Source organism: Caretta caretta, chromosome 2 (genome assembly GCF_965140235.1).
Source record: "Caretta caretta isolate rCarCar2 chromosome 2, rCarCar1.hap1, whole genome shotgun sequence".
In the NCBI taxonomy this organism is placed as follows: domain Eukaryota; kingdom Metazoa; phylum Chordata; order Testudines; family Cheloniidae; genus Caretta; species Caretta caretta.
In genome coordinates, this window is record NC_134207.1 from 186,851,986 (window position 1) to 186,865,286 (window position 13,301).

General features: G+C 45.3%; 1 protein-coding gene across 2 annotated transcripts; it reads right to left on the minus strand.

The window, feature by feature from the left end:
• Positions 1-1,912: 1,912 nt before the first annotated feature.
• CX3CR1 (C-X3-C motif chemokine receptor 1) lies at positions 1,913-12,935 on the minus strand. Of its 2 annotated transcripts, XM_048838886.2 has the most exons (3): positions 12,832-12,935; positions 11,418-11,489; positions 1,913-3,789 (listed from the first exon to the last, which is right to left on the minus strand). In XM_048838886.2, exon 3 carries the CDS (start codon positions 3,774-3,776, stop codon positions 2,718-2,720), a length of 1,059 nt encoding a protein of 352 aa, XP_048694843.1. In that variant the 5' UTR covers positions 3,777-3,789; positions 11,418-11,489; positions 12,832-12,935; the 3' UTR covers positions 1,913-2,717. The 2 variants fall into 2 exon arrangements, with proteins under 2 accessions (XP_048694843.1, XP_048694844.1); XM_048838887.2 differs by lacking the exon at positions 11,418-11,489.
• Positions 12,936-13,301: the final 366 nt, after the last annotated feature.

A 13,301-nucleotide genomic window follows, 5' to 3' on the forward strand; every position in this document is an offset into this window, starting at 1 on the left:
AATCAGGCTCTGTGTGTCGGGTGTACACGCAAAATGGAAGTGATTGCATTATCAAGTGTGTCTTCTTTGCTCATGTCCAACCACATTTCATGCATGTGCACAGAGCTTTCCTAACATTTATTTTTAACCTCTTTACTTTGGTGTAATTGTCTTTGCCTGGGAGAGACTTCTCATTTTACCCCTGGGTGTTTCCTCTTTTTTCCTGCACATTCATCATGTTTTAAAAAGGAACTATTTGCTTTGGGGGAAAGGGCAGAGATCTCTTATCTGGCTTGTTTAAACATTTAGGCCAAAATTTTCAAAGTAATCGAAGATATCTGGACACCCAATTCCCATTAGAATGAATGAGAATGGGTGTCCACATGCCTGTAGTCCAGTGGTCTCCAAACTGGGGTGCGCGCACCCCAGGGGGTGCGCGAGATGATCCCAGGGGGTGCGCGGCAGCAGGAGTGCCACCGGACAGCACTCTGCCTTTTTTTTTCTTCAGCGGCAGCTCTGCATGTCCTCAGCTGGTGTTCCCCTCCGGCGGCCTACCTGCGGCAGGTCTTCCATTCTTCTTCCATCAGCAGCACGTCTGCGGCAGGTCTTCCTGTCTTCACCCTGGGAGGGCGCGAGCCAAAAAGTTTGGAGACCACTGCTCTAGTCAATGTCTAAAACATCAGCTGTAATATTTTGATTAAATCTAGTGCATTTAATTAGAAATTTGTATTTCATTATTAATCTGTGCTGGTTACACAATTGCAAAAATGGGATATTAGTAAAATTACATGTAAAGAAGAAAATATTCCAGGTGGTTCTGTGGCTTTAAAGTATCATGTTTATAGGTGGGTCCAGATCCTAACTTCCTTGCGGTTCAGCGGTGATGAGCTCCAGAATTTTGGGTCCCAGTTCTCCAACTGACTCTGCATAGGCAGATCTCTGAGCCCTCCCACAGCCCCATGAAAGCCAATGAATGCAGCTAGTTGAAAAATGGGAACTTTTTTTGTGTGGAAAAGAAAATTTCTGTTCAAAATTAGACATATTTTTGGACCAGCTGTATCAACGAGGATCCATGAAAATGCAGGGGACCACCGACGTGGGCTCATTTTGCAGGACTGGATCCTTGGTTTTGTCAGACACTGGCTCAGCTGTATTGGAACTGTATTGGAACTCTGAAGAGATTAAGATTCTAATTGCACTACTTCTTGTTACTCATCACATTTACCTATATACTGTTCATATATTATTGTGTTGCCATTTATTCGGATCATTTTTATAAGTGCAATGCATAAAATATGTTAGCTGACTCTTGGGCAGGTAGTACATGCCATAAATCCAACAGATCTAAAATGCTCCTTACACACTCAGACTTCAGACAGAAAAGTTGAAATCTGTAAATACTTTAGGGTTCACATGTATCCTTGGTTCCAGAAAACTGTGGTGTTGGAGTTGCTTTAATCTCTTAAAAACAGTCCAATGTGATATTTAAAGTGATTAGCGGGGCATGATTAAGAGTCATATATTTACAATGCCCTGAATATGGCCCATTTCCTCTACTCTTGAATAGCTGGTGTGAACTCAATCATTAAGTTTATAACTTAAATGATGATGCTTTCAAAAATATCCCAACCTACTTATCCCCGCTCCAGGTATGTCTTCTGTGTGTCAGCTTTTATTCAACAAAGCGTTTAAGCATGTGCTGCAGTGCTCGGCTGAATTGGGGCTTAGGGCTGTAAGGCCGTGATCCACAGCCATTGAAGTCGATGGAAGGACTCCTTTTGATTTTTAGTGGGTTTTGGATCAGGAAACAACTTAAAGCCAGTCTCTGTCCTCATTTTTACATATTGTATAGTGCTGAGCATATTGTTGGTACAAAACTAATAATAATAATTAAAAAGAACTTTTTAAAACCATTAGTATTTTATTAGCTATGCATTAACAAATAAAATACTTGTAGCAACCAGCAATAAGTAATCCAGAAATAAAAAAAAATTCTTTACACACTGCTTTAGAAATGTACTGGGTGCTTCCCATAAGACATAAGAAGAGGTTCTTGCCCCAAAGAGCTTTCAAACCAAAAATATACTTATATACAGTATAACAGAACATGCTGCTGTATCAGAAAGAGTGGAAAAACAAAGGCATTCCTCAGTTTACACTGACCTCTAAGAGTAACCCAATACACAGTATATCAAATATTCCCCATTACTATCAATCAGCTGGACCATTGACTTTACAGAGATTGCTTTTTCCTTAAAAGTGTGCATGTGTATGCATAGCGGTATATTTATATTCACAAACACACTTTTATTGTCTACATTTCTATCAAATTATCTGTCCTTAAATTCTTCTTTTCTTCCTGGTGCTGTTTTTTTCTTTTTTTCTTAACTCCTCTGCAATATTGTTTTTATGTGTTGTTCAGTTGTCATCATTAAAGCTGTACTTTTAAAAAATAATTAATGCTGAGCAAAAGAAATCCCTGGCATTCAGGTACACTCACATGTTATATTTGACTCCCATCTTTTCATGTGCTGTATATTTATTCCTGCTTACTGTATTTTCCACTCCATGCATCTGATGAAGTGGGTTATATCCCATGCAAGCTTATGCCCAAATAAATGTGTTTGTCTCTAAGGTGCCACAAGGACTCCTCGTTGTTTTTATTGATACAGACTAACATGGCTACTCCTCTGAAGCCTGGACAAGGTGTATTTCTAAAGGTATGCTAACAAAACCTTTCACAGAAGGGCAGAGGCATCCTGGTCACTGGTATTCTGGGTCTGGTTGCTGCTTAGCATGCTTTCTGGAGTGGTAGTTAGAGAGCTAGCCTGGTATTGGTGGCAGGGCCCACAGGGGCACATGAATGAGCAACACTTTAGAAACAAATGACAAAGGTACTTCCTGAATTTTTCCCCAGCAAAAGCATAGATAAGTGGATTGAGACAACAGTGACTGAATGCTAGTGTTTCAGTCGCATGCATTGCGTAGTCCATAAATTCGTGGCATTGGTTAACCAATTTATAGTGTCTTAAAGTTTCCAGAAAAATCAGTACATTGTATGGGGTCCAAAAGAGGAAAAACACAACCACCACCACTAAAATTAGTTTGATGGCTCTTTTTTTTTTGTGATTTTTGCAGGAGAGCAATGTCCTGATGATCCCAAAATAGCAAAAGCTTATGACACAGGCTGGGATAAGGAACCCTAAGACATTCATTACCACATTGCAGAAAATAGGCCAGATTTCCTTAAGATCATCAGGGTACCTAGCGGTGCATTGTTCCTCTGTCTCCTGGGTGAACACAAATTGTGGCACTGAGACTAAAATGGCCACCATCCACACCCCAAGAGTGGTAAGAGAGCCATGGCTGACTGTTCTGGCTTTCAGAGAAAATGCTGCCCGAACTATGGCCAGGTATCTATCAATGCTTATGACAGTGATGAAAAACATGCCACCAAAGAAACCCACATAATAAAGCGAGGAGATGATTTTGCATGGAATGTTCCCAAGCATCCATCCACGCATCACATAGAAAGTCCAGAAAGGAAGCGAGATCACGAAGAGCAGGTCCGAGATAGCCAAGTTCAAGAGAAAAATGTCTGTGATGCTCTTCTCTCGGCTGCCCTTCACGATGGCAAAAACCACCAGGAGATTCCCCACCAGGCCAAGAACAAACACAGGGGCATATAAGGCTGGCAGAAATACTTTCCCAAACTCCTGGATGTTTACTTGGTCACAAACAGCAGCTGCTTCATCATAGGTAAATTCAGTCGTCACCTCAGGAAATTCCTGGGTCATGATGAGTGATTGCCTTGCAAAAGAAAATATAAAGGGAGGAAAAATAGTTATCAGAGAGGTAAATCTAGCAACCTTCAAAATACAGTTAAGTGAGCAAGGCAGATTCTCTTCCTGGAGACAGTGAATCAAGAGTTGGCCCCCACAAATAATGCCTTAAATAAATCTGTTTGTCAGCATAAAATGTAGGACACTCTGAGCGCTGGTAGATGTAGCATTTAAGGATTTCTACAACCCATTCTGTTTGTGGGGAATGATTAAAAACCAGTGAGGTGCCCACACTGCTTGCATAAAGCATGTGTTATTTTAATGGGTTGGTGCCTTTGTTTGATTGCAAATAACCATTTTTTGAAAATGTAGGAAACTCACAGGAATTTTGTATACCAAGAATACATGACACAGAAGCCCGGTAACATAACACAGAAAGAATGGCCTGTGAAAGCCCATGATGAAGGGGCAATTTACTGGTGTTCAAACCAATCTCCAGCTCAGAGGAGCTACCCCCTGAATCATGCTCCCACCATCCTCTGACAAACAAAAAGAAAAGGTAGATTGGAAATTTGCATGCTTCATTGTTGTTCATTTGTATAGCAGTGTTGCCCAGAGGCCCCAGTTTAGATCAGGCCACGTTGTGTTAGGTGCTGTGCAAATGTAGTAAAAGACAAAGGCTTCAGATAGTTCAGTAGAAGTCACAAGAAACTGCACTATTGACCATTAGGAATTCATTTGCCCACAGAGGATGTTTCCTTGTAATGCCAAGTCATTGGTGATTGATTTCTGCCATCCAGCGGGAGGTTTAGCTCTTATTTTGTAATAATTTATCAGCTATTTTCTGTGCTACCTGGAAGCTGTGGCTTTGTTTTACAACATCTCACTGTGCAAAGTTCAAACCAGCTCTACTCCAAAACATTTGACATGAAAAGTCCTCTTACACATTTAAAACCTCTTTGGGGTTTTGACACAGGAAAGCAGGCTGGAGAAAAGCTAATGACGAAGGATTCTCTGACTGCTGCTAGCTGCAAAGCTAGAGCTGGGAGTAGGTGCGGCAATGTTAGTAATAAGCAAAAATCACCCTTAGCCTGCTCTTGAGGTGCCAATGCAGGCAGCATTCTCACTTAAATCAATGGGCTGTCCTGCAGAGCCCAAACAGCAGCCACATCTGTGTCGCTGTATTTTAATTCAGTAGTCTCTATGCATTGGTCATTCTATGAAAACTTAAATGGGGAGAAGAAATCTGTTGCTAGCAAAGGCATAGTAAGCGCCAATGAAGTTAGAAAAATTCTAACTGGAAATGCGCTGTAAATCTTTTCCAGTGGGAGTAATTATTGGAACAGTTTACTAAAGGGATATGATACATTCTTCCTTACTGCATGTGTGTGCACTAGTTCCGCCACAAGGTATGGGGATGCTGTAGAAATTACTGAGAGAAATCAATGGCCTCTGTATGCAGGAGGTTAGACTAGGTAATTATGATGGGCCCTTCTCATCTGATCTGATTTTTTTTATTTGGTTACACAGCTCTGTGATGGACATTGCAACATCCTGGATGGCAGGGTGAACAACGGCTGTAATGCTCAAATCATTCTCTCTGACACCATAGGAAAAGTGATCTTTTCTCTGCTCTGCCTGGTCTCATGATGCTGAGGCTTCTCTCGGACATCTGCCCATCACACAGTAAGTCACGTATTACTCTGATCTATGGGGTAAGTTCATCCAGCTATTCCCAAATATATGATCAGTAGAACTTGTAAATACGGCTAACTCCTGAAGCTGAATCTTGAGGTTTAACAGCATCTGCTAGCTACCCCCTCATCTCTATGCTGCATTTGATCCCCAGGTGTGTCGTTTGACATTCACTATTTTGAGATAGGGAACTTGTGGGTTTTTTTAACTTTCTCTCCCCCTTTATGGGCCTCAGCTGTGCTGACCCTCTCTTAATGATATAAGCTTAACCACTCTGCTTGTGGGTTCCTTTGGAAAGTTTCAATACCATACCGCACAAACAGCTGTGTTTGACAGACAGTGGCTTTCACACCATAGGGCATGCTGAGTCTTGGGGGGAATTGCAGACCCAGGCGGATGGTTGTACACTCACTTACCCATATTTCACATGCAATTGGAATGTGTGTGTATGTAGTCACCTCCTTGTGTCCTCCCACAGCTTCCTATTTTGTGTACATAAAGTGGGCGCCTCTTTTTTGAAAAATTGGCTCTTATGGTAACATTGTATTCAATTAGGCCAGTGCCTCTCAACTGGTGGTTCGTACCCGCCCAGGAAGGCTCATTATGATGAGTAGTACCAGTCTCTAAGTTTGTTAGTCTCGAAGGTGCCACAAGTACTCCTTTTCTTTTTAGTAGTACCAGTAGGTATTTATTTATTTATTTATTTGTGTTATGAAAGGCAATCAGGGAGGATGCTGAAAATGTTATTACAGCCTAAAGCTAAGAGAATCTCCCTCTCCCTGCACACCCTTACCCTTTGCATTTGGGATTCTTGGTCAGCCCCTTGAAACACACACAGGTAAATTCTAGAGGCTTATCATTGCTATATTTATTGCAAATGTAAGGGCATTTTGAAAAATGTTGATCCCTAGTAAGGGCTCCCTAATTTGAAGAGGCTGAGAAACACTGAACTAGCTATAAATGTTTGTAACAACCCCTCACGCAAACACTTGCCCCAGTATAATACAGGAAACATTAAATCAGCTTCTGCTTCTTTCTCAAACCATCTTTCTTCCTTTTTTTTTCTCCAGCTCATTTTATCATAGTCTACTTCCTCTGGTCCCAACCACAGCCCTGCTCTATTTTGTGCCTACCAAGCTTCCAGAAACATAGCTGTAGAGTATATTCTGCTTTTGGTTGCAGGTAACAGGTGATATACTGCCCTGCCAACCAGGGCCGGATTAAGGCAGGGGCTTTAGGGGCTGCAGCCAAGGGCCCTGGCTCAGGAGGGGCCCAGCAAAAATAAATCAAAGGCAGTGATCTCCAATTCTGTGCCGCTAAAAGTCCCGCGGTGCAGTGGGGCGCTTAGGCAGGCTGCCTGCATGCCGTGGCCCCACTCCACTCCCGGAAGTGGCCGGCTGCTAGCATGTCTCTGCGGCCCCTGCCAGGAGGCAGGAGGAGGCAGCTCCACGTCCTGCCCCTGCCCCCAGCACCGTCCCCGCATCTCCCATAGGCTGGTTCCCAGCCCATGGGAGAGAAGGGCTAGCAGCCGGCTGCTTCCAGGAGCAGCGTGGGGCTCTGGCAAGCAGCTTGCCTGAGGCCCGCTGCGCCGCTGTCTGGAAGCCGCTCTGGTAAGCACCTCCCAACCAGAGCCTGCACCTCGCACCCCCTTCTGCACCCCAATCCCATGCCCCAGGCCAAAATCTCCTCCTGCACCCAAACTCCCTCCCAAACCCCACACCTCCTCCTGCATCCCAATTCCCTGCCCCAGCCCCCTCCTGCACCAAACTCCCAGCCCAGGAAAACGACTTGTATACAGGGGCCCCACAAAGTCTAATAGCCCCGGGCCCACAGGAGAGTTCATCCGGCCCTGCTGGGAACACACTCTTTCTCACATCAGTGATTATCAAGCATTCTATCCTGTAGTGCAGTGGTCTCCAACCTTTTTATGCCCAAGATCACTTTTTTGGATTTAAGAGCAACCCAGGATCTACCCCGCTCCTTCCCTGAGGCCCTGCCTCTTCCCCAAAGCCCCGCCCCACTCACTCTCCCCCACCCTCACTCATTTTCACCAGGCTGGGGTAAGGAGTTGGGGCTGGGGTTGGGGAGGGGATGTGGGCTCTGGGTTGGGGCCGAGGGGTTTGCAGTGTGGGAGGAAGCTCTGGGCTGAGCCTGGGGCAGAGGGTTGGGGTGCAGGAGGTGGGGAGTGTGGGCTCTGGAAGGGAGTCTGGGTGCAGAGTGTTGGGGTGCAGGAGAGAGTTTGGGGTGCTGGCTCCTGGAGGGGGCTCAGGGCTGGGGGTTGGGGTGCAGCCTCCCACCAGGCAGAATTTACCTCCGGCAGCTCCCAGTTGGCTGTGCAGCATGGCTGCCGCTAAGGCAGGCTCCCTGCCTGCCCGTCCCCACACCACTCCTGGAAGGGGCCAATGCGCCCCTTTGGCCCCTGGGGGAGTGGGGTGTGGGGGCGGGTGGCACATAGCTCTACACATGGCTCTGCAGCTCCGATTGGCCACAGCTCCCCGTTCCTGGCCAATGGGACGTGCGGGGGCAGTACGTGCAGGCAGGAGCAGCGTGCGGAGGGAGACCCCTGCCCCCCGTCCACGGGGCCATGCTGGCCACTTCTGGGAGCGGCGTGGGGCCGGGGCAGTCAGGGAGCTTGTCTTAGCAGCAGCCGCACCGGAGATGGCTATTGACCGGTTGGTGACCAGTGCTGTAGTGTGTATGTGTATAAATGTAAATATACACACATACTATATAAATTGTTTTGCAATCTGTAGTGGCCATGAACCACACGCCTGGTGAAAAGAGCAAACCCAGTTTTTATTTCTTATCTTTCCAGTCAAATTGCTTGCTCATTTCAACATGATGTTACAAACACTCATGCTAACCACTTTTAGACCATGCTAAGAGCCTGCAGGGGTTGTCTCTATGGTACAGAAATGTAAATGTGCAATACGGGGGCATGATTTCTACATCTCACTAATGTGTTAGGCATTAATTGGTCCATGTAGACCATGCTGGTGTGCACTAAAAGTTCCTTAGTGCTCTTTAATGAAGTGCTGTGGTACTATGTTAAAATGCACAAGGGGACTACAGATCAATTAATGAGCAAAATGTTAGTGTGCTTTAGAAATCACAGCTCTGGAGAGCACATTATCCCTCTATGTAGAGGTGCCCTGAGTTACAGGCATTACTGCTGACAAGTCAAAAGCAGACCTTTTAGCCAAAGGGCTATTTTAGATGTTCTCAGTCGGGTGCTAATCTAACACCCTGCTGAGACAGCAAGTGTAGCACTCAGAAATGTAACCCTAAAGGATTTTTCACACCTCAGTCACACCCTTCACACTCTTGTTTGATTTGCTCATCTAAGGAAACCATGGCTTCAGTGCACCCAGAACAGATATGGGTTTTCTCCCTGAGACCGGGTTTCACAGCAGGGAGGTATATTTAGCTAATGCCAAATAATTTATGCATGCAGTGGCCCTGAACAAGCCTTAACTTATAGTGGAGACGTATGTGAAGACATACGGATGCCTAGCCAGTACCACCCTAGTTATTCTCTGCCACCACCCTTCCCACACACAGATGCACCCACTTCTGTATTCTCCTAACTACACCCATCCTCCTCTTGCCTGCCTGAGAAGAGCTTGCAGGTCTAGTGTGTGTTTCTCTTTCACTACTTGATGATATGGCTTCTGGTGACGCCTCTGTGATGCTGGCAGGCCAGGTGCCAGCTCTTGCCAAGGCTGCAGGCACTATCTAAGAATGGACAAACTCCTAGTTGCAGACCAGACCAGTTCACCTGTGTGTGTTGAGTTGCTCAAAATAGGTATCAGTCTTATAAGAATGTATGTAGTATTTAGACTCTATCCAATGCTTGTCAGTTGCTGCATGCAGTAATCTCACTTGTACTGTCTGTATTCCATGCTAGAAGGAAATATGTAAGTTTTGCTATATAGCTTTTTGAAAATGTTTGTTTTAAACCTGTGAACTCAGATGGGAAGAGTGATTCCCCTTGCCTGTCCAGAAGAACTGTCAAAATCAGGTGGGCCGTCAAGAACCAGTGCAATACAAAGGATTGGTTAATGGCCTATCACACCTTGGAAATGCTACATGCAAGGAAGCTCATCCTTGGGACTTAGGCTATGTCTACACTGGCAATTGAATGATAAAACTTTTGTCTTTCAGAGGTGTTAAACCCCGCCCAAGACAAAAGTTTTGCCGCGGCAAGTACCAGTGTGAACAGTGCATTGTCGGCAGGAGCAGTCTCTTGCCAACAATGCGAACGCCACTTGTTGTGGGTAGAAGTTTTTTGTCGGCAGGAGAGCCGACAAACAGCCGTGTCGCTAAAAGCTGTGTAGTGTAGACATAGCCTGAGAGACAGAATGAAGGACTAAAACAAAGACACAGGAAAGTTTTCCATCTCTTTGCTGTTTGAACTCTCACAAGGCCAGAGACACTAAACTGAAGTCAAAGATCCCCAGGGGTTACTCCCTGGATCCACTGTGAAAGACACTTCGACTTGATAAATCACTACAACTGTCACTTTTAGGATTTAGGCTATGGCTACACTATGCAGCTTTTAGTGACACGGCTGTGCCGCTACCAGCATTTCGCTAAAAGGCTCGCAGAGTTTTAGATGTCAAAGTCCCATTTGCAAAAGTAACTTAGGGTAGGTCTACACTTAAAATGCTGCATTGACGCCGGTGTGCCGCTGTAGTTCTTAAGTGATGATGCTTCTCCCATTGGTGTACGTAGTCCCCCTCCCTAAGAGGTGGTAGCTATGTCAATGGGAGAAGCACGAGGGGTTAGGTCAACCTAATTACATCGTTCAACGATGTGGATTTTTCACAGCAAGTGGCGTAGTTATCCTGATATAGGTCTGTAGTCTCTTTTGTGTCTCATTGACAGTCAGTGGGACTTAGACTCCTAAGTCCCAAAGGATCAAATTTAAAGGTTTTTAGGTGTCTAAAGATACAGATAGGCTCCTGATGGGATTTTTACAAGCACTCATGGACCTAATTTCCATTGATTGCTTGATAATTCCATTGAGGTGGTTGGTGTTTTGTTGTTAGCCTTACAGGATGATAATTGCTAGGCTCACTCCGCTTTTCTTTTTTGAAAATGTGAACTCTATTTCAGTGGTTCAATGGTCGGGGGGATGTCTAGAGGGCCCAGCTCCCTCCTCTCCCCCTATTGGCCACTGACCAGAGCTGGGAGGCATAACAGCAGAGCCCCTTCCCTGCTGGGATGACAGCGGGTAGCCAGGCTAAATTTGAGGGGCATTGTGAGCTCGTGCTCCTGCTTGGCCCCCACACCTTTGACATCTTTCCTGCACCTATGGGCACTGGGCACCCCCAGTCTCTGTGGAGAAGAGGAGCAGGGCCACTGGGAAACCCCAGACAGGTGGAAGGGTTGGATCTGGGCTTTTGGTGCTTCCTAGGGAAGCAGAGAAACAGAAGTCTCCCAGAACTGCCTGGCCCCTGGTAGGGATGGTGCTATTCAGCTTGACTGCCCCTCTGGGTAGGAGCTTGGCTGTGGGGGTGGAGAGACCACTGGGCTGGGTGCAGGTGGGAGATCTTGGAGCTGGGTGCAGGGCAATGTGAGGGAAAGAGTGTGGAGCTAGGTATGGGGCAGCAGGAGGGGATCATGTGTGGAGCTGGGTGCAGGGCGGAGAGTGCGGGCTGGTTGCAGAGGCAGTGTGAGAGAGCTCAGGACTGGGGTAGGGGAGCAGCAGGGGGAGTGCTCTGGGCTGAGCAGTGAGGGGAGACTGTTGGGCCCCCTCCTTACAAAATTTCTGGTTGTGCCCCCGCTACATTTGTTTCTCCCAGTCTGCTGACCTCCCCCGAGCAGTCCATACTTTTTAGAAATTAATTTTCTGTGGGAAATATGTATGTTGGATAATTCCTTGAATGCTTTTAAGATGCATGTAGACTGGATGGGCCAATTCATATAGATTCAATTTTTTCCCTGAGTTTATCTTACCTGCTCTTTGTCAGTAGTTCTTTCTACAGGGTCTTCCCTCCTCTCTAATCATTCAGCTTTCTTTTCTATGTTCTGTTGAAGACAAATTTTCACATGGAATTCATTATCTTGCCCTTTTGCAAGACTGTTAATTCCACCCTCTCATTCTTCCTTAATACTGCACCTACTTACTTCCTTGCCCCTCTTTCCCTTGTTGTTGTTTGTATGATCATTTGAAGGATGCCATCCTTGAAATTAGAGATGAAAGACTTGTTAAGTCAGCTACTTCATCTGCCTGTCAATGAGGTACATTGCAGCCTGTCTTTTCCAGAACTGTCTGCCCAAGTTTTCAGTAATGGGGATTCCAACCAATCCTTCCTTTTAGGGATTATTCCACCATCTAATAGGAATTGAGAAATATTTCTTGGTATTCAGCCTTAACTTTCCTTAAAACAACTCCTTTCCCTTCTTGGTATTTTAATGAGAGACTTGTAGATAGTGACCGCATTTCTCTTTCGTTATAGTTTAACCAGTTCACTGCCAGTAACCACTACTACTTCGCTTATTGGTGGCTTGTCGCAAGGGAACATATTTGGAAGCACTTATTCATCTTTGTGGAGGTGCATCTATCTGACCTACATCATCATATTAGAGAAGCATATCACAAACATAAATACATGTATCTCCACAACCCCCTGTGAGGTAAGCCTGCCTTTATTTATTAATTATCCCAGTTTTTAGAGATGGGAAGCTGAGTCATAGATAGATCAAGCAATTTGCCCAGGGTCACATGGAAAGTTTGTGGCAAACCATGAATCAGATCTTCTGGGTCAGTGTCTATACCGTAAGATCATCCTTCCACACCATGCTTTCTCGCTTCCTTTCTCCTCTCTGCCATCTTCTCTGTATTAAAGGGACTTGCGTAGATTGATGTTGTGTGGTGGTTGTTTTTTGGACCATGTTGGGCAATAATATACCCTGGCACCTTGTGTATTTGTAAAATCTTAATACAAATCTAAAATAAAAACAATACCCAGAGACTGTCAGATGACAGGGTAGACGGGTCCTTCAGTCCATCCCTCTGCTCTAGTGCTGGACTGTCCTACACACTAAATCCATGAGTGTTTCAATGTGTCCTTAAAGATCTATGGTGGTGGTGCTTAATTATTTCTCACGGCAAATTATTCTACTGTCTATCTGATCTCACAGCAAGATTTCTCCCCTCCACCTCCATAATGACTAACCTAAACTTCCCCTTTTCTAGTTTCTTGGTTGTTACCCATTATACTGTCACCTTTAAGAACCTTAAATGTAAACTCTGATACCGGGAGGTTGGTACCTACAGAGTTCCTTAGATACATAAGAGACCATTAGTAAATATCCCTCTTCTATGGTGTCGCCTTCAAATTCTGCATAAAGCATAATTCTCTCTTACCTGAGTGTATGCTGCCATGGAAAGTGAATATGTTCTTCTAGCTGACCCTGATTGTTCCTTAAAAAGATTTCTACTTCTTCTGTTGTCCTTTTGTGGTATTGGCACTGCACAGCAACTACACAACCAGCTGCCAATCAGCAGGGGAAATGAACATTTCCTGGGCTGAACTGCAAAATGTTCTTGGGCTATTCATCTACTCATGCAATAATGTATTGCAGAGTCAGCTCTCTGCTCAGGTCCCACACTGGTAGTAGGGTGGAATAATGAAGCAAGGCGGGTGTCATGTTTTGGAGTGTGACCCAAACCAGAGAGAGGTTCTGCCACCACTTGTCCTGTGACCCCGAGTGCCTTAAAATGCTCTGCTGCTCTAGCTCCCTGTCTGGATGCTCCCAGCCAGCGTACAAGCATGCACCGAATGTCCGTGTGTTAAGCAGCCCTGGTTCAGCAACTCTGGCTCCACCAGCCTGCTC